Here is an 18,048-nt window from a genome sequence, read left to right on the forward strand (position 1 = left end):
TTAGATATGGTTTCTAATGTATTCCTACAATATAGGTAGAAAACAAGTAAAATAGTTCTCAATATTTTTTTTTATAAAATAGAGCTTTGATTTTAACTAATTTGTGTATTTACAACCAAATGATCGTAAAATGTAGATATTTGTAATTGCTTAATCTCTAAAAAGAATGCTGTCTAGTGACCTTCTTGCACCTCTAGGAGGATCGTGGCGCACTTGATCGTCCCGAGACGAGATACGGAGAGACTGCTTATCATGCAATTACAGCGTCTAATGAGAAAGGATGTTCAAACGTCGTTTTTTGAGCGAGAGAGAGAGAGAGAGAGAGAGGCAGGGAGACTGATAGAAGCGACGACCACACGGGGAAAGGGGACAGTCAGTCAGTGTGGAACGGTCCGGTCTGAAAATCGTGTGCACGTCATGTTCTTATCATCGCACACCCTTCTCTCGGTGTGCCTTCTCGCCCATCACTTCCTTGCAACGCACGAGAGTGTGCTTTCCCTTTCCATCGACGCATCGCGTGGAGCATTGCATTGGTTGGGCAAGGGCAACGGGTGTGTTGCATATTCCGCGACCGCGTGCGGTGGCGGCGGCGGCGACGGCGCGGTCTTCCCAAAATCCCGAACCCGCGCCGGGGCCTGATAATGCCGCCCGATTGACACACGATCGGAACCACTTGCTAGGAGGGGGATTGGGCCAAGTGCCGGCCGCGGTTGTTGATGTGTGTGAGCACACTCACACACACACGCGCCGGTACACCGGTCCCTGTGATACCGGAGATCGTACGATTGTTTGTGGCCCCGTGCGGCCCGCCGAACCGGCCGCTTGTGTGTTGGTAGGCGCACGATTTTATATAAATAATCAACGGCCGCTCGTACGGTCGAGTGAGTTTAAGCGTGTGCGCCAACAAAGCATCGTCGTCGCAGCACCAAGCTGCGCGCGGGTTCCATCTACTCCGGCAGGAGAGAGAGAGAGCGAGAAGATCATCATCCACCGTGCCGTGGGAGACGATCGTTATCGATCACAACCGGGTTTGCTTTTCCGTTTTTCTTGTAAAGGGGAATTGCTGTATTTTGCTTCTCTCGGCCAAACCGAAGGAAGGAAAGTGATCTATTTCCAACGAAGAAAAGCATCAAAAAACGATGGCCCATCTCTCCCACGCTACTAGCACCATGGCTCCGCACTTTGATAGTACCGGTGCCGGTTGTCAAGTCTGACAGCACGCTCTGCAAGCAGCTACCAACAAAAAAACACCGAAGAGCTTAGTGTGCGAACGAAGCCACCACAACAACAACAACAGCCCCAGTCCGACGTACGAACTTCGGAACTCCCCACCATCCCATCCCAAGAGGTTCGAGTTTCGATCGGTCTGTCCGTCGCACCCAAGTCCGTCGGTTTTTTTGACCATCCCAGTACTGCGAGCACAACCAGTGTGGCAGCATCTATTTACATCACATAATTTTGTGTAAGTAAAAACAACTCCTCAGTGTGTGTGTGTGTGTTCTGTTGAGGTGTAATGAGTCCTCGTGTTGTCCTTACATTGCGTGTCGGGTGCGTGCCTGTGAATATGTGAAGTGATGATTGGTGAAGTTGTTACAGAAGTCAAAAATTTGAGACTTTCAAATGAAGTCCAATAACAACAGGCTTGTGATCGTCCAATAACAACAGGGTTGTTGAATTGAAACGAATCCATCAAACCATAGCCTCCCACCCAATACTTTGGTTCCAACAATGCCTTGCTGACCTAGAAATGGGAGAATAGGTGAAGCAAACCCCTACCCGAAATGGCAAATTTTGGAAGTATTTGGGTTTGTTTTTGGGAGGAGTGTTGGGCGGTATCAATCGTTGAGTGTTGGGTTTGGCTTGAAGCGTGTAGTTTAGCGTTGATCTCTCGGGCTTTGTCAAAATAATTCAAATAAACGCCCTAGACTTCATGATACTTTGCACCCCATTCAAGGAACTCTTGTGTTTGGGAAGCTTGCTATTGATGCAATAGCGTAATTGGCCCTCTTTCAAAGAGAAAGCACCAGCTTCATCAAGTACGAGGTCGTTGTAAATCATCGGAGGTGTACCTCGAACGAGGTTACCGGGCGGTTGAAATTATTAAAACAAACCCATAGATTTTCGAGTTGATATCGCACCGATCGCAAGTGCAGGTGCCAAAAGTGTAAAAAGACCATCCCGGTGACACCATTACTGCGGCCTGTAACAATTCTGAACTCGCCGGACGTCAGAGCGGCCCATGTGGGGTGATCCGCAAGTGGCCAGCCGCACAGAACGTGCGATATTTTCGTCACACGATCGCAAAAACCGTCTTGTGATTATTGTGTAAAACAAACAGACACATAATTTTCATTCATCGCGCTCTCCTCGGCCAAGATCTTTCGCCCATAGATCGAGAGAGGTCATCGTGCGCGCGTGATCTTCACACTCTTTGCGGTGGGGTGTCTGTTTTGGGGTTTGGTTTTGTGTGAATGGCCGGATAAATCGTGCGTGAAAGAAGGTGTGATGTCAATCGATCAGATTCACTTTGCAACCTGGGAGAGCTCTCAGCCCTTGAGAAAGTACCCCTTGTTTGTTTGTTTGTTTGTTGTGTTCTCATCCTTCGCGCGCTTCAGAGTGCATGATCGATTCTGGTGCGCTCTAAGGCAAGCGATCTCCACATTATTAATTAATCTTAGCCAGCACCAACAACAACCGTAACCGCCGGTACTGATGTGCGATGTAATGTAATGCGGTCTACGGAAGCACACACTGCAGGCAGGGGTGAGCGAAGGATGGGAAGCAGTTGATTGTCTGGCAAAACGGGAAGTCATAGATAACGAACGAGATGATGGGTGAATCTCCCACCAACGCTGGCACAATGGAACTATGATGCTTTGCTTCAGTCGAGCTGCGTAGATTTGAATATTCAACCCAAACCACCTTCCCCGTCCGACATTGATGAATGTGATTCGCACGTCTCGATGAATGAGACAGAGCAGAGGGGGTCTGATAGGGTTGGGATGCAGTGGCGATTGTTTCGTCAAGGTTGGCCACTAGCATCCGAATCGGACAGCTTTGAAATGGTGGCAGTGCACGAAAGTGATAGTCATCGCGAAATGATTACAAACAGCAGTAACATGTGCGCTTGTTTAGAACGTCAAAGTTTAGTGAAGTGAGCGATAGGAGATTGCAAATGATGGGCATAGAGAGGAATGTTGACTTTAACCCCCTTATTTTTTTTTGAAGGTAACTTGTTTTCTGTAGCTTCACACATCATATCTAATTGGTTTAAAGTGAAGATCACCGATCATGTGCAATTGTGGCACTAAAATCGCGTGCTAATAGCGTACCAAAGTGCCAAAGATCAGCAGTTGTTTACATCCTTCAAGTTCCAGCAGTTGATTGAATACCCTCTTTTTATGGGAAATACGATAGGATGGTACATACCAGGACGGTACTCGACACAGAACGGGGATTAATGGTAAACTACCGACCAGGTATTTCTATTGCCCCCTTTACAGCGAGTGCGACTGGGCCAACTTACCCCGGAATAGCTACACCGGGAGGTGTTGTTACCTTACCGTCAACAGTCAATCAAACCACGAGGTGAAGTACCGGAATAATAGCTCCGTAGCTAATTCCACACGTCCGCGGTACATTGACTGATTGTTGATAAGCACACACGAGCTTGCGCCACCACTGCCGGTTGTAAAGTTCAGCCCGATTCTGGCGACGTGAGGGGAGAGAGAGAGAGATACTGCCGTGCAGCGGAACCGTTACGTCGTGTGGCATTAACTGAAGAAGCTAGAAGCACTTGGCCCAGGCAGCGACATATTATTTATGCTCCAGGCGGTGCTAGAGAGCTTGCGAAGGCATGCGCTATAAATATTTAATCAGTTGACTCCGCAGACCGCTGAGCGCGCAAGGACGGCAGCAAATGTGAGAGAGCACGTTGAACCGGCCTGGAATTGGAGCTGGTTTTTTTTTTTTTTGGAGCAGGGAAATCGAAAGTGATAACTTCGCCGTCTAGGCGGCTCTGGGAGTGTCTGGGATCGTACGATCGCCGACGCCACCGTGGCTGACCTTTTGTTGGCGGCCTTACGGGGGACTACCTGCCGCGAGAGAACCTAAAAGAGAGCAGTGCGAGAATGAAGTTGCAAGGGATTGAAATCTTCACAAATGTTAAACTAACATGACCATGACTTTGAACTCGGTTTCGTGAAGGAGCGGAGGGCTAGCTAGCCAACCTGTTGATCTGTTCTACGTGATGGTTAGCACAAGACGTGTCTAGTCATATCGTAACGCTTTTGCTTTGGTACGCGCAATCGCCATGTGTCTGCTGGAGTGTCTGCCGAGATAGAATTCCTCGGAACGGAAAGGTCCCAGGAATGTGCATTGGAATGTCTTCCTTGCTTTTTATCAAACGGCAACTGGTCCCTTTTTGTCCTTATTGCATCCTCCAGGCGACACTTCCCAGAAGGTGCAAGACGTGCGGGGCCCTTTTCCTACCTGGCTCTCATGGTCCCTTTTTTGTTGAAGATTCGCCAATTTTCGAAAGGTCACTTTCAACCCAGGTCTTTTGGTTTTGCTTTGTGTCGGATTTTCACATCCCAAACGTCCGCAAAGCGAGAAGGTTGAGAAGAGGATGAGGTCCACTTGGGCGCTCGTTATCATCGAGTGGCAGGTGTTGAATATTATTCTCAATTTTCATTAATGCCTTTCCCCGAGGCTCTCTGCTTCTGCTGCTTGCAGTCGCGTACGCTGTGCCACTTCCCTTTTTCACCACCAGTTTGTTGCGCGTACAGCAAAGGTGTGAGTGCATTGTGTTGTGTGGTAGAGGTTGTGTGTATAATACGGCGTGTAACGCGTGGTAACGAGCGGTGTGACTCGTCGGGCTTGAACTTCCAGTGGCAGTTCGCAAGCGGAACAATTGTGCAATGGCAATCGGTTCGCACGGTTGTGCTAAACGGGTGTAGAGTATAGATTAAATGAGTACTAGCAGGTTGTAGCAAGCAACTCGAACTGCGTGAAGGTGTTGTGCATTGCCGGTAGGCCTTCTTCTTGAGAAGCGTATTAAAAAGGCTCGATTTCAAAGTAGGTGAAAGTGTGATAATTGCTAGCGAGGGAGAATCGTGTGCAAATAGTGCCATTTGTTTGTGTCAAGTTGTGTCGGGGTGTCGAATAGCCATCGATCTTTCAGCGTTAACGCAACGTGCGTCGCAATTTTGGGGGAGCGTTATGCAATGAGCAACCTGTTCCAAAGTGGAAGTGACTTGCCAAAGTCTCCTCCCCACGGTTCAACGAAATGGGCGAGTGCAAATTTTGGATCTTTTGTCGAGGTAGTACTACTACACAGCCTGTTGGTTTGTTTGTGTACCGACACTGATCACGTGATCATCGGGATAGGGTAAACATCTAGAAAGAACGGTACGAAGAAGAGGCGGACGATCGGGCTGTCGAATCCAAATCGGCTGATCGTCACGTTCCGGCGCAGCACGGGCAGCAGACCTAAAAGCCATTCAAAACAAACCAAAGGAAAAAACAAGAAGACTCCCGTCTAGCGTCGCTGGTTCTGGAAAAGTACCAAAATGTTTTCAGTTTCATAACGACGGTCGATGAGGGAGAGTGCAAGGCACCGCACGCCGCCCGGTCCGGACCAGTTTTTGGACCTTTGTCAGTGTTGTGTTAATTTTTTGGCCGGCTGCCTTTACTTCCCTCAACCGTGTTTCTGAACTCGCCGTTACTGATGATGCTGAGTGTTATGGGTTGACATTACAAGTGTTTTTCAAACGAACACGAACTGGGCGTGTGTGAAGTGGTGTAGGTTTCGGGGGTACTGTGCAAGGTATGGAAGTTGTTTAAACAAATTGCATGCGGAAAGCGTGAATTTGGATTTAATGGCTTGTTGTTGTTGTTGTTGTTTTTTTGGGGTTGCCGACGCTAATTTGCATTGACGTCAGAATGGATGGGATTTTGATAGGTTATTGTTTACCGTGATCGGAGTAATAAATATCAACCTTTTAATAAGTGCCGGTGTATTAATGTATGTTTTTTTTCTCTTCTCTTCTCTTTTCCAAAAACCCACAACAGAAATGGTTGCTAAATACCAACAACGACCGCTACACTGACAGCGCATTATAGCAACTTTATCCAAGTGACCTTTTGCTGTTGAGAAAGTGCGTACGTGTATTCGAAGTTACAGCTCCCACCCTTGCTGTACTTTGTGTGAATACCGTGAATCCCAGCAACCAGCTGGCATCAACAACAAGAAGAAAAGAAGAGGCTACTAAGAACAACGGCAACAACAGTATTACTATTATTCAACATCGTTATTATCATCGATCTGCCTGCAAAGCGAGCAGAAGAAGAAGTTACGCTTAAACCAAAGGAAGAGAGTAGTGAGTGTAAGGAGAAGAGTGTATAATCAACATCAACAACAAACGGAACTAAAACATCATGACGGTCAGCAAGGAGTATCTGGCTAATGCCGAACCGGAGAAACCGAACCGTAAGTATACGCGCCCGCAGCGATTAGTCGTAGTAGATGCTTACCCCAGCTTTAGTGACACCTCAGCGCGTTAATTTATTTATCTGAAAACGATTGCGCTGCTTTCGATCGCACCTGCTGGCGCCTGGCGTGGCGTGGTGCCCGTATGCTTGTATCTAACACACACACACACACGCTGACCGTGACATTGAGGCGCATTCAACCGTGGTGCGCGCGCACCTTGTGCCGCGGTTTCTGTCATTGCGTGTTTCAGTTCGCTGGCCTTTAGCTGTTTGTTTTGCCTCGCGCTCAAAACGACACATTTGTGCACTGTTTTGCATACATTTTTTTCAGCATACGCTTGTCAGCATTCCAGCATAATGAACCGCTGGGAAAGGTCCGGCGAAGGTGTTGGGATCGATGCGATCGTTTCCGGGTTGCTGTACATGCCGGAACATCATACCCACAGGCAGCGAGATGCGCTTCAGTAAGGACTGCCCTTAGTGCTCTAGCTCTAGATCCTGAGGTCGGATGCGCACCGAAGCGTGCACTACCCCGGCCACACCGCACATGGTCACAGGTGGCGCGTCACGTGGTTCACGGACAAACTGGCTGGTGGTCGAATGGTATGGAATGTGTGCAAAAACATGTGTACAGGCGCCGGCCTGTTGCACCGTGGCATGTGTTTGCAGCGCATCGGCAATGCAATGCATGTCTGTGACTGCCACCCAAGCTAGTCCCCTCTCGCACAACAGACGGAGTGTGGTTTTATATTTGCACACGACAGTGTGTGACAGCTTTCTTAGAGGGTTGTAGCACATTCTTCCGGTGCCGATACGAACATTTGGATGGTGTGGATGCGAATAGGTTTATTGCAGTTTAAAATTAGTCTCAATTTACGGCTGCACCCTTCGGTGTGACATTTATGAGACACTTTTCCAGCGGGCGCGCTAATTGTGAGCGCAAATGTGAGGTGCTGATGGGCAGTAATTGTGAGAAATTTAAAGAATTATGACAGAAATTATATGTGAGGTAGAGGAACAAAGGTTCTCCATGAATAAGTTTTAGAAACGAGAAACATGTCCCTAGTTGCGTGTGAGTCACTGTCTCGATCGGTTGCACGAAGTTGCAACGCACAAGAGGAAACACGCTGTAGTGCCCAAAAACGCCACGACATAATTACACCTTGGCCAAAAACAAGGGGCCGGTTTCGCATGATGGCATGATCAGTTTGGAGCTCGCTGGATAAAAAAAAGACAAAATTATACCCCTAAGCGGTACGTTTTTGATCTCACACACACACTCAGGCTGTCATGTTGCTGGCTGGAATGTGTTGAAACATGTCCTTTAGTTTTTGCAGCAAGGGCGGTTGGATTGGCTGGTAATTAGCACTTATTAACTGTGTATTTAGCATCGCAAGGTGAGCCATTAAGCATAGAAGCGTCTTCAAATTTCAAACAGAACGGCACGGCTCAAAACTTTTGCGGCACTGCGATGACTAATCCACGTGTTTCTGTGGGGAAGGTGGATGTAATACCCAACCGACAAACAAAAGCCCATAACTACATCCGTCGGAAGTTGACGAAAACGTTTCGGCACTGTAAACAACGCGCCGAGATCTGGTTAGTCATCTGCGTTATCGCGCAAAACGCAACGGCTTTTATCTACATACTGCGGCGAGAGGGCACTTCTTCACCCTCTATTAGCATACGCTGCGTTGTATTGCAAAATCTCAAATCAAGTGCGCCTCTGCAGGCTCTCGCTCTCCCGACCTCGCAGCGTCAATAAATCCACCCAAATTAGGCTGTCAAGCGTTGGCTGACAAATCGTTCATTTCCTGTGCCGGGAGGGGATTTAATTTCGCCGCCACCGCGCCAATTGTTCAATTATCAGACATGTGGCAAATGTGCCAAATGCGCAAGATATAGCTCCCTACCCGAAAACAATTGAGCCGGCGCGGGCCACCCCGTGGGTGAGGAGGAATGGTTTTATAATTTCCTCATTAAAAGAAAAGCGCAGGAAGGCGTGTGCGGGAAGACGATCGATCAATTAGTGTGGGTCGTAGATATGCAAAGTTCGCGCAAAGGAAATGCGCGATGTCAAATCGCTGAAGAGCTTCTGTTTCAGCAATGGAAGAATTTCAAACGAGTTGCGCTGAAGAGAAAGATTTCGACGCGTGAAATATTTCACTAAGCGGAAAAGCTGCAAATTTGAAATGAAACATTTCAACTATGAACGTTGAAAATGACGCCCGTGAAGTCAGCCGACTGAATTTGCAGTTGTTCCGTATGACAGCAATGGCGAATCTCTTGACTGTTGTAATTTGAAGGAATTTTAAATTCACAAGAATATTCATTGCCATACTGACGACATGAAATAACACTCCTAATGGTAATTCAAAGGGTAAAAAACCGTGTTTTATTGCGTCTTTGGCGAGCCAGTCTCCTCTTGGCAACCGGATGTAGATACTATTGTGTGTTCTTATCCGAGCTGTTGTTGCTTTCAAAACTACACCCGACTGGGGCCGATTGCCCCATTCATTAGGAGCACTAATTTGGAGTATTACGCCTTTCGGTTGCTTATCTTGTGTGGAGTACCTCGTTCCCCTGAAATGGCAGTAAAAGAATTCAAACGATGCGTAGCAGAACATTTGTTTGCACAATTTGTGGATGGGCGAGATACCGATCGGGCTGAACCCATCGAGCACTGTTTTGACAAGAATGTTATCATCCGCAAGGTTTGTGCGTAAAGAGCCTCCCGTGCACAAGATCCGTGCTATCCCGTTGATGAGCGATTGAAGGTGACTAGCCAGTAACTTGAAGGTACGATGTGCCGCCGCCTTGTTGATAATGGCTGATTCACCATTGTGCTACGCTATCAACCTGGCCTTAGCTGTTTGACAAACAAACTAGCACGCTAGCACTATTGCTCTCGTCTCGGCGCGGCATCTCGAACGGATGTCCGAGCCCTGTTGACGTGATCTTGGCTGCCGGTTGCCTGTGCCAGGTTTCAGGTGTGCTATACTTTGATTGGGCTTTCTGGCTAATAAATCGCGGCATGCGGGTTTGCGGACGTGTGGGATACCTTGGACTTAGTGCTAGTGTCCAGTCCGGTGTCTTCGCAAAACCCCGTGGACGTGGGTTGCTTGCTAACAAGAATGTAGCACACGCCTGCCATACCGAGCGTGATAGCTTCTATAGGCGTAGGCGCCACTTGAGGGACGAACGACGTGTATCAGCAGCTAGTGCCGACTGATCATGGCCTGAAGTTACCGATGAGGGTGTTTTTTTTTGCGTGAGCGAAACGTGTGTCATTCTGACCACACAGTGCGGGCCACAGAAGATTGCGCGGAATTAATTCTAATCGAGCATCCAACTGCTCTGTATCAATACTGTAACAGTCATCCAGCGATTAGGGATATTAAGAATAAATCCTCCAAAAATAAACACACACACACACACACACACACACACACACACACACACACACACACACACACACACACACACACACACCGGTGCTAAAAGAATCCGGATCTTGATGATTGTTGTTTGCGATCGGCGGTGATGCGCGGTGTGTGCTCAGTGATATCTCAAGCTCAAGGTGCGCCCTGTTCCCTCATCCGCCACCCACTCAGCGTTAGTAGAAATGTCCGATTGTCGCAAAGGGGATGAAGATGGGTGAACTATTTTTACATCCCACCCTCCCCTACAACACATGTGGTCTTATTTTTAAAGCCCCGGTGGTGGGTCGACACGATCTGTCATGGTGGTAATGTGTGTGTATGTGTGTGGTAACGTCATTTAACCTTTGATAGTAATGCTTAATTGTGTTTCATTTTGTGCACAATCGGGTGGGTGGGTTGGGTTTTTGGTGGATGATGCACCACCACCACCACCACCACCACCACCACCACCCACACTTGCATGCAATGTGTTTGTTTTTGACCGGCGGAGACACGTACGTGTGTGAGCGAGGGTCACCGATCGTCGAGCAGTTGCTTGGGAAGAAGCGAACAACTAGGTCACCGTACTTAGAAAACTGTCGTAGGGGCGTAGAGCTGCACTTTACAACGCAAATGCATTGGAGTTTATGTGTATTGGTATTGGAGGCAGTTTCGGTGCAACCGTCCAAAACCTTACACACGCCCTCTCTCACTCACTCTGTCTGTCTCTTTCTCTCCAAAAGAATCTCACAACACGTTGTAGTAGGCACGCCGTGTTGCGTCGCCTATGCCGGAGGATCACCACGGCAACCACATGGCAGAGGCATTTAGCACTTTGTTTTTCTTCTGCTTGACAGATTTCAATGTTTTTTTTTGTTGCTTCTCCCCCTCTCGCTGTTGTTTCATAGAAACTGTTGTGTTGCGTGTGTTTGTGTTTGCTAGGTTGGGTTTTGGGGGGTTCGGTAGTGAGTGCGTGTGCGTGTAGGGAATTGGCCCGCGACCGCGACCGCGTGGTGCTGATGATAGTTGTGTGGCGGCGACGGCGTTATCAGCACACACTCACTCGGTGACCTATCGCACACACATCGGATTAGTGATTCCGCGTGTGACGAAGACGCAACGACCACGAGCGCTGGTTTCCCGGGGTCCGGTTACGGGTCGGGTTCTCTCTCTGTGTGTGTGTGAACCATAGCGTTAGTGTTGAGCCGCGTACGGAATCCGTTTCCGTCAATGAAGGTGCCATAGTCAGTACGGTAATGCACTGCCCGCGAGTAAGGTGCGCCGCCCTGTAAACGCTTTCAAGTCCGTCGACGCGTCGAAGTGGTGGAAAGGGCACACAAAGACAGCACAATTTGCACACGAGACGGTGGGATTCGGTTGATAAGAAGAACCTCAGAGTCGGAATCTCTGCTTACCGGTTTGTCAGTGTGAAGGAGAGCCGCCAATTCTCCCGAGAGCCCCAAGCTCACGAGCTGCAAAGAGGAAGGGGAGTTGTATTTACATACACCCCGTTCGGTTGGTGGCTTTGGGGGGGTTGTTGTTGCTGCTGCTGCTGCTGGTGTGGTTGAAACAAAACCACCGGTTCGCACCCCGAACCGATCCCAGTACGTCGGAAGTGTACGAGCTGAACGGGTGGACGACACAACCACCCCAGACCACACCGTGTGTGCACGCGCGCGCACCGATCGTGTCTCCGTGAGATCACGTCCATCTTTGCACGAACCAACGCGCGCTGCACCGTGTGCGCTACACGTGATCGAGCGGCGCCCACAGACTGCCAAATCGATTGAACATAAATCAGCTGTTCAGGTTTGCGTCACAGAAGCTCCCGAGCTACCATTGATTCTTCACGTGCAAGTGGATGCAAAAACAAGCGATTGTGTGTGTGTGTATGTGTTCCCATTGAGTGTGTCCAGTGATCTGTGATAATAGCGTAGGACACGCCCGGTCCAGTAGCAAGCAACCTGGATTGGCGACAGATTCTCGCTGGAGGTGTCTGGAACGAGAATCTGGGCGCGTGCTACTCGCGTGACCCAAAGTAGGGCCCACTTGAGGGCTCCGAAACTCAACACGAGCAGCCCCTTGTACCACTCGACAGCACCTCGCATTGTGTGTGCACCTGGGTCACCACACTCAGGCCACTGATATAGTGCAGAAACGGAATTTGTTAAGCGACATTTGGCGTCTAGCAGCCAGGGAGAACGATTTCTCCCAAAAAAGAAACTGAAGAATTGGAAAGTGAAATTAAGAGGCCAGCAGGACGTGAACTACCGTCTCTGCCGCGTGTGTTGTGAGAGTGTCTGCAAGAGTTACTAGAAGCTACCCAAGTGCAAAGATGCCGGAAAATCGTGATCGCTCCAACCATGTGCTCGTGTGGGAGCAGGCAGAAATGGCCACGGACGAGGGCGTCTTACCGGCAAGTAAGGAAAAGCGTTCCATTTCGGAGTCTTATTCCAAATTAGTGGTTTTAGTGGTGGAGTTGTGAGTAAGATCTAGAGTCACAATGTCCAGGGTAGATTGCATTGACCCAGTGGATCTTTAGAGTGGGTTGACGTGATCAGTAGCGTTTGCAAAGTAAGAACATCTCAGCTCCACACAGATGCTCTTCTTCCGCACATCGGCACGACCGTTGATAGAATGTGTGAACTCGAAGAGTTCCTCCCAAAATCTAATCTCCATGATTTATAGTGACAGCAAGCGAGAATCGGACCATCCGGGGGAGTGTATAGATCAATCATACAATTAATCAATAAAACGGCGCTAAAGCTCCCCTGAAGGTGTGACTGCGATAATGAGACAGCGGGTAGTGTACGAACCAGTCCGGTGTAAACATTCTGTGGCTCAGCTCCAATGGCGATTAGATTAGAACCAGGAAGAAGCTAATGATTTACTCAGATCAGACGTGCGGAGGACGCACTGGGCCCGGGGTCCACACTGATTGATTGGGTGGGATCAAATGCTGGAGCTCGATAACGCAGACACTACGGGGAAAGCGACATGTACGCCACCGTTCAGTAGGTCAACTTCATTGCGCTCTGGGAATGTTGAAGCACGCATTACGAGGTTACGAGAAGTCACGCCGTATCGGGACAGTGTGGCTAGTCGTTGCCGTGATAAGCGGAGGAGATGTTTGTGTAATCTCGATATGCGACCCATCGTAAAGCACGTGCGGATTAGAGGTGGGAGCGTATTCCAAGGATTAGCCGGTGGAGTGTGCTGAATGGATCTAAAGTGGTCGTCATGCACTTCCAGTGCTGTTGAAGTGTGCCAGTGTCTACTCGCTTAACTAGAGGATCTTACACAGTTCCTGAGGATACCATGATCAAGCTTGATCATGCGAGGCAATCTTTCCATTAAATCAAATTCACTTCAAATTGCGACCAGTTGCCTGTCCAGTTGCTATGGAAGGGACCGACCAAATTGTAGAAGATGTTGAAACCGACCGTTTGAAGATGTTTGCGCGATAGGACATTGCCGTGCGGTTTCGCAAGCGTTTGCAAGTTAGTAGTAGTAGCCGCATCCGGTTCTGTTTGCTCGCCTGCTCTTCTCGTTAAACAAAGCGCACTCTGAACAATGTTCAGAGTCAGCGTGGGGAAAGGATCGTCGTAATTCTTGCGCCTCACTCTTGTCATGTCACGGTTGATAAACGGGCATAATGCATTGACCTCACCGGTGAGGTTGTTGGTGTTGCATATCTCCGTAGAGATGCACAAACAGAGTGTACTCTTGCAGAACTTTGCATCCAACCCTAAGATTATGAAGATCTCACTCAGGTTTATCTGTTTATCCGTACGCAAATTCTCACAGGTTAATGGCGCCCCGGAATAGCCTGCGTTAAGATCGTATATGGTCGGCTGCTGATGGCGGTACCATAAATAAATCTGCTTTGTTTCGTTTGTGTACCCAGCAGTTTGGGCAATTGCGCCCCATCTAACTTGCAATGTTGCAATTTTGTCCAAAGCATGTGTGTGTATGTTGTCGTCTCTGCTGCCCTCCCTCCTCCCGCCCTGTGTTTGGTTAAAAGATTGGTTGATGGCTGGCACGTGCGCACTGTTGACCGGCACGGCGCAAAAGATAATCTTACCGCAGCCGATCTGGTGTCCGATCTGTTGATGTGCGGGGTGAGGACGCCATCTTTGTTCTTTCCGCTGCAGCGACGCTGACTCGTGCCGGTGTTTGATTTGTTTTCTCGTTGCCAAAGCTGCCAAAAGAGCAGCATTGGTGCACTTTACCTACCGGTCACGGTACGGTTCAGTGATTGATTTGACAAATGGGTGTGTGTGTGTGTTTGAGCGTGAAAATGGGGTAGGTTTGGGGATGTGTGGTTGCGAAAGTTTGACAGGAAGGTAGCGATAAGTGGTTGAAACGTTGCCAACACTGTCACTTCGAATGTTTGCATTCAGTTTCCGTTTTGGCTCACACTTAGTTGAAGGATCGTTACAAATGCTAACAACGTTTTTTCCCTATCCCTTTTTCTTCCCGCACAGAGCGGTTCGGTACGCGACATTACATCGTGTTCATGCTGTTCCTCGGCATGGCCAATGCGTACGTGATGCGCACGAACATGTCGGTCGCCATCGTGGCGATGGTGAACCAGACGGCGATCGAGAAGGATGCGGAAGTGTTCGACGACGAGTGCCCGGACACGGACTACGGCGAGGATACGCACGATTCCGGGCAGGACGGCGAGTTCATCTGGAGCACCAGCATGCAGGGCTACATCCTGTCGTCCTTCTTCTACGGCTACGTCATCACGCAGATCCCGTTCGGGCTGCTGGCCAAGCGGTACGGCGCGATGCGCTTCCTCGGCTGGGGCATGCTGATCAACTCGGTGTTTGCGTTCGTGGTGCCGGTCGCCGCCCGACAGGGCGGTGCTGGCTGGCTGATCGCCGTCCGCTTCATCCAGGGGCTGGGCGAGGGTCCGATTGTGCCCTGTACGCATGCGATGTTGGCGAAGTGGATTCCACCGAACGAACGGTCGCGTGTCGGATCGATCGTGTACTCGGGCGCCCAGTTCGGCACGGTGATTTCGATGCCACTGTCCGGGCTGCTGGCGGACCACGGCTTTGACGGTGGCTGGCCGTCGATCTTCTACGTGTTCGGTATCATCGGCACGGTCTGGTCGATCGCGTTCCTGCTGACCTGCCACGAGGATCCGGTGACGCATCCGAGCATCCGGGAGGACGAGAAGAAGTACATCCAGCAGTCGCTGTGGGGTAACGCGTCCGTGCACATTCCACCGATTCCGTGGACGAGCATCGCCAAGTCGCTGCCGTTCTACGCGATCCTGCTGGCGCATTTGGGCCAGAACTATGGCTACGAGACGCTGATGACGGAGCTGCCCACCTACATGAAGCAGGTGCTGCGGTTCTCCATCAAGACGGTATGTATTTGCTTCCGTGGAAGGGCTGTTCTTGTGTATGTTTGTCCAACCAATGTAACGGTGGCATCTTTTTTTTTCCCCCATTTTCCAGAACGGTGTTCTTTCGGCCCTGCCCTACCTGGCGATGTGGCTGTTCTCGATCGTGGTCGGCTGGGTCGCCGACTGGATGCTGACGTCCGGTCGCGTCAACCACACCTGGACGCGCAAGATCTCCAACAGCATCGGCCAGTACGGTCCGGCGATCGCGCTCATCATCGCGTCCTACACCGGCTGCAGCCGGGCGCTCACCGTCGCCATCCTGACCGTCGGCGTCGGGCTGAACGGTGGCATCTACGCCGGCTTCAAGATCAACCATCTGGACATTACGCCCCGGTACGCGGGCGTACTGATGGCGTTCACCAACTGCTCCGCCAATCTGGCCGGTCTGCTGGCGCCGATCGCGGCCGGCAACATCATCGAGGGCAAACCGACCATCGCCCAGTGGCGCATCGTGTTCGTGATAGCCGCGTGCGTCTATCTGTTCACGGCCACGTTCTACAACGTGTTTGCGTCGGGCGCCCGCCAATTCTGGGACGACCCGGAGAACGACGAACCGCAGAAGCCCTCGATCGAGGCACCATCGCACAGCGAGGCGAACGGTAACAATGGTACGACCCTAACGCATCGGACGGTGAACGAGCAGACGTCGTAGGTTTGAGCATCGTCGCTAAGCCGAAACATATCCAACCGCGAGAGTGAGAGTGGGAGGGAATTATGAAACATATCAGTCCGCTTGCTTGCGGGTCATATCAGTTAGGGAAGTGCAGAGCAATAGTGCAGTAACAGTTGTATTTATAAGCGGGAAAAACGAATATTTCTTGATAATGTAACGTACATGTAATGTAAGCTGGACTTTCGTAGTCATTTCTTCTTTCTTTTTTTGTTCCCCACCGCCAATTGCTGGCGGGTCGTAGTAGTATTGTTTTTCATGTGTTTTGCGCCCTATTTTTGCTTTTGCGTTTTTGAGCTGCAATTGGATTCTCTATTTGATAAGCAAATTGAGTTGTTATTTTGTTATTTTTCCATTTTTTCCCACTCAAACAATTGCTGTTTGTGTTGTACCTTTCTTTTCTTTCTTTTGTTAACTATCTATTTCTCTTTTTCTTTCCCTTACTGTTTGTTGTATTTTGTTCTGTTCCTTTCTTTCGAGCCTTTTCGTTTTTTTCCTTTTCCTTTCGCTTCGTGCAATAGGTGTAGCATTGTACCTACGTCGATATTGATATTTGATTGTTAATCGCTAACCCATATGCACGCTCGCTAATCGCTTCGTGTGCGAGCGTGCTGTACATAGTAGGCCCCTAGCGACTAATTCGAGAACACACTACCACTACTAGGCCATAAAGCAGTCCGGCGACATTGAAATCCCGATTCCCGATTCCGATGCCGGTACCAACAATAAAAGGGGTTGTGATGCGGGTTTCTGGCAGGCGTTGGCAATTTGAAAACAGGGCCCCAAATTAGTTGCCGAAACGTAGGTAGGACCGAGAATGTGAGAATGTGCAAGAACGAGCGATGAGTGTGTGCGCGATCGGGAGTGTAAGTGCGTGTGAGTGCGACCCTCATTAATGTTAAATCAATGCTAAATGCTCTGCTCCTGGAAGCAGGTGCCACGGGGCGCCCCAGCGCATTCTAACCCCCTCGTGCAAAAAACAAAACGCAACAAGATGATAATAAAAAGATACACGATAATGTTGATAATGTTGCTATAATGCGCAACCGGCAAAAGCTAGCTCACGGGTCTTATTGCTTGAGCAATGGCGCTCACTTATCCGAAAATGTATGTATTGCTCGTTTATTGGCTTGCGTTGCGGGATTACTTGCGGACGTGCTGCTGCTGACACCGTTAACATAAATTGACGTAATGCGAGTACATAATTCAACCACCTCGCTGTGGTCCGGGAAGAGAAGGAGTGCAGAAGTTGTTTTGCTCCTTTGCGCTAGACGCTAGCGAGTGAACTCCAGTCCGCCCCAAAAACCAATCGAACCCCGAACCGAACGGCAGCCGTCCGGAAGCAAGACATTTTTCGATGATGGTGGTGGTGTCGTGGCACGCGAAAACTTGTTGCTTCTAATGCTTCTGTGGCTGTTGTGGAAAAGCAGGAAGGAAGCATTTGTTGCTTGCTAGGTTTTATAGTTTGTCAGTTTTCTGTCGTTTTTTTCTCTCCTTTGAATGGAATTGCTTGGGTTAAATTCAATTTGACCTGAAAGTGTGGTTATTGTTTGGTGATTGGAATCATTGGAGGGTATGATTGGAAACATTTTTGTGCTAAAATGAAGTACAAACACGCATTGTAACGCTTTTTTAAATAAATACCGTCGCCAACCCTTCATCTAACGTAAGCGCCTAAAGGTATGCAATGCGCGCGACACTATGAGCAAATTAGCAGTTGGCGCATTTTGAGCATGCCAACCACGTGGTAAAGGAAGCAGACGTTGTTATAACGAGACACCGTAATAAGTAAAACCGTGTAATCAAACATACCATTTTCGTCAAATCCTTTCCACAAACGGTTTCTGAACGTGTTACAAATCGAATCGAAAGATGCGTGGTCGACAAACGAGCCCTCAAACAGCTGGCCACCATCAAGCGGTGCGATAATGTGCACAAATTAATTAACAATCAACAGCGCATCGGCCCAGCATGGAAGGCAGTAGCCGGCAGTGGCGCAACGTGTTAACGGCACCAGTGTTGCAGCAGCACTTTTCCAACGA

General features: G+C 49.3%; 1 protein-coding gene and 1 long non-coding RNA gene across 3 annotated transcripts; one reads left to right on the forward strand and one right to left on the reverse strand.

Moving 5' to 3' along the window:
* The first annotated feature begins 866 nt into the window (after positions 1 to 866).
* LOC121598656 (putative inorganic phosphate cotransporter) lies at positions 867 to 17,065 on the forward strand. Of its 2 annotated transcripts, XM_041925794.1 has the most exons (4): positions 867 to 1,462; positions 6,073 to 6,490; positions 14,402 to 15,297; positions 15,389 to 17,065. In XM_041925794.1, the coding sequence occupies exons 2-4, from the start codon at positions 6,439 to 6,441 to the stop codon at positions 15,986 to 15,988; spliced, it is 1,548 nt and encodes a 515-aa protein (XP_041781728.1). In that variant the 5' UTR covers positions 867 to 1,462; positions 6,073 to 6,438; the 3' UTR covers positions 15,989 to 17,065. The 2 variants fall into 2 exon arrangements, with proteins under 2 accessions (XP_041781728.1, XP_041781727.1); XM_041925793.1 differs by lacking the exons at positions 867 to 1,462; positions 6,073 to 6,490 and adding an exon at positions 11,148 to 12,334.
* Positions 8,878 to 9,249, reverse strand: LOC121598657. The gene is made up of 2 exons (XR_006005599.1): positions 9,152 to 9,249; positions 8,878 to 9,075 (listed from the first exon to the last, which is right to left on the reverse strand). It is a non-coding gene; the product is annotated as an uncharacterized LOC121598657 (long non-coding RNA).
* Positions 17,066 to 18,048: the final 983 nt, after the last annotated feature.

This window comes from Anopheles merus, chromosome 3L (assembly GCF_017562075.2).
Source record: "Anopheles merus strain MAF chromosome 3L, AmerM5.1, whole genome shotgun sequence".
Classification (NCBI taxonomy): Eukaryota; Metazoa; Arthropoda; class Insecta; order Diptera; family Culicidae; genus Anopheles; species Anopheles merus.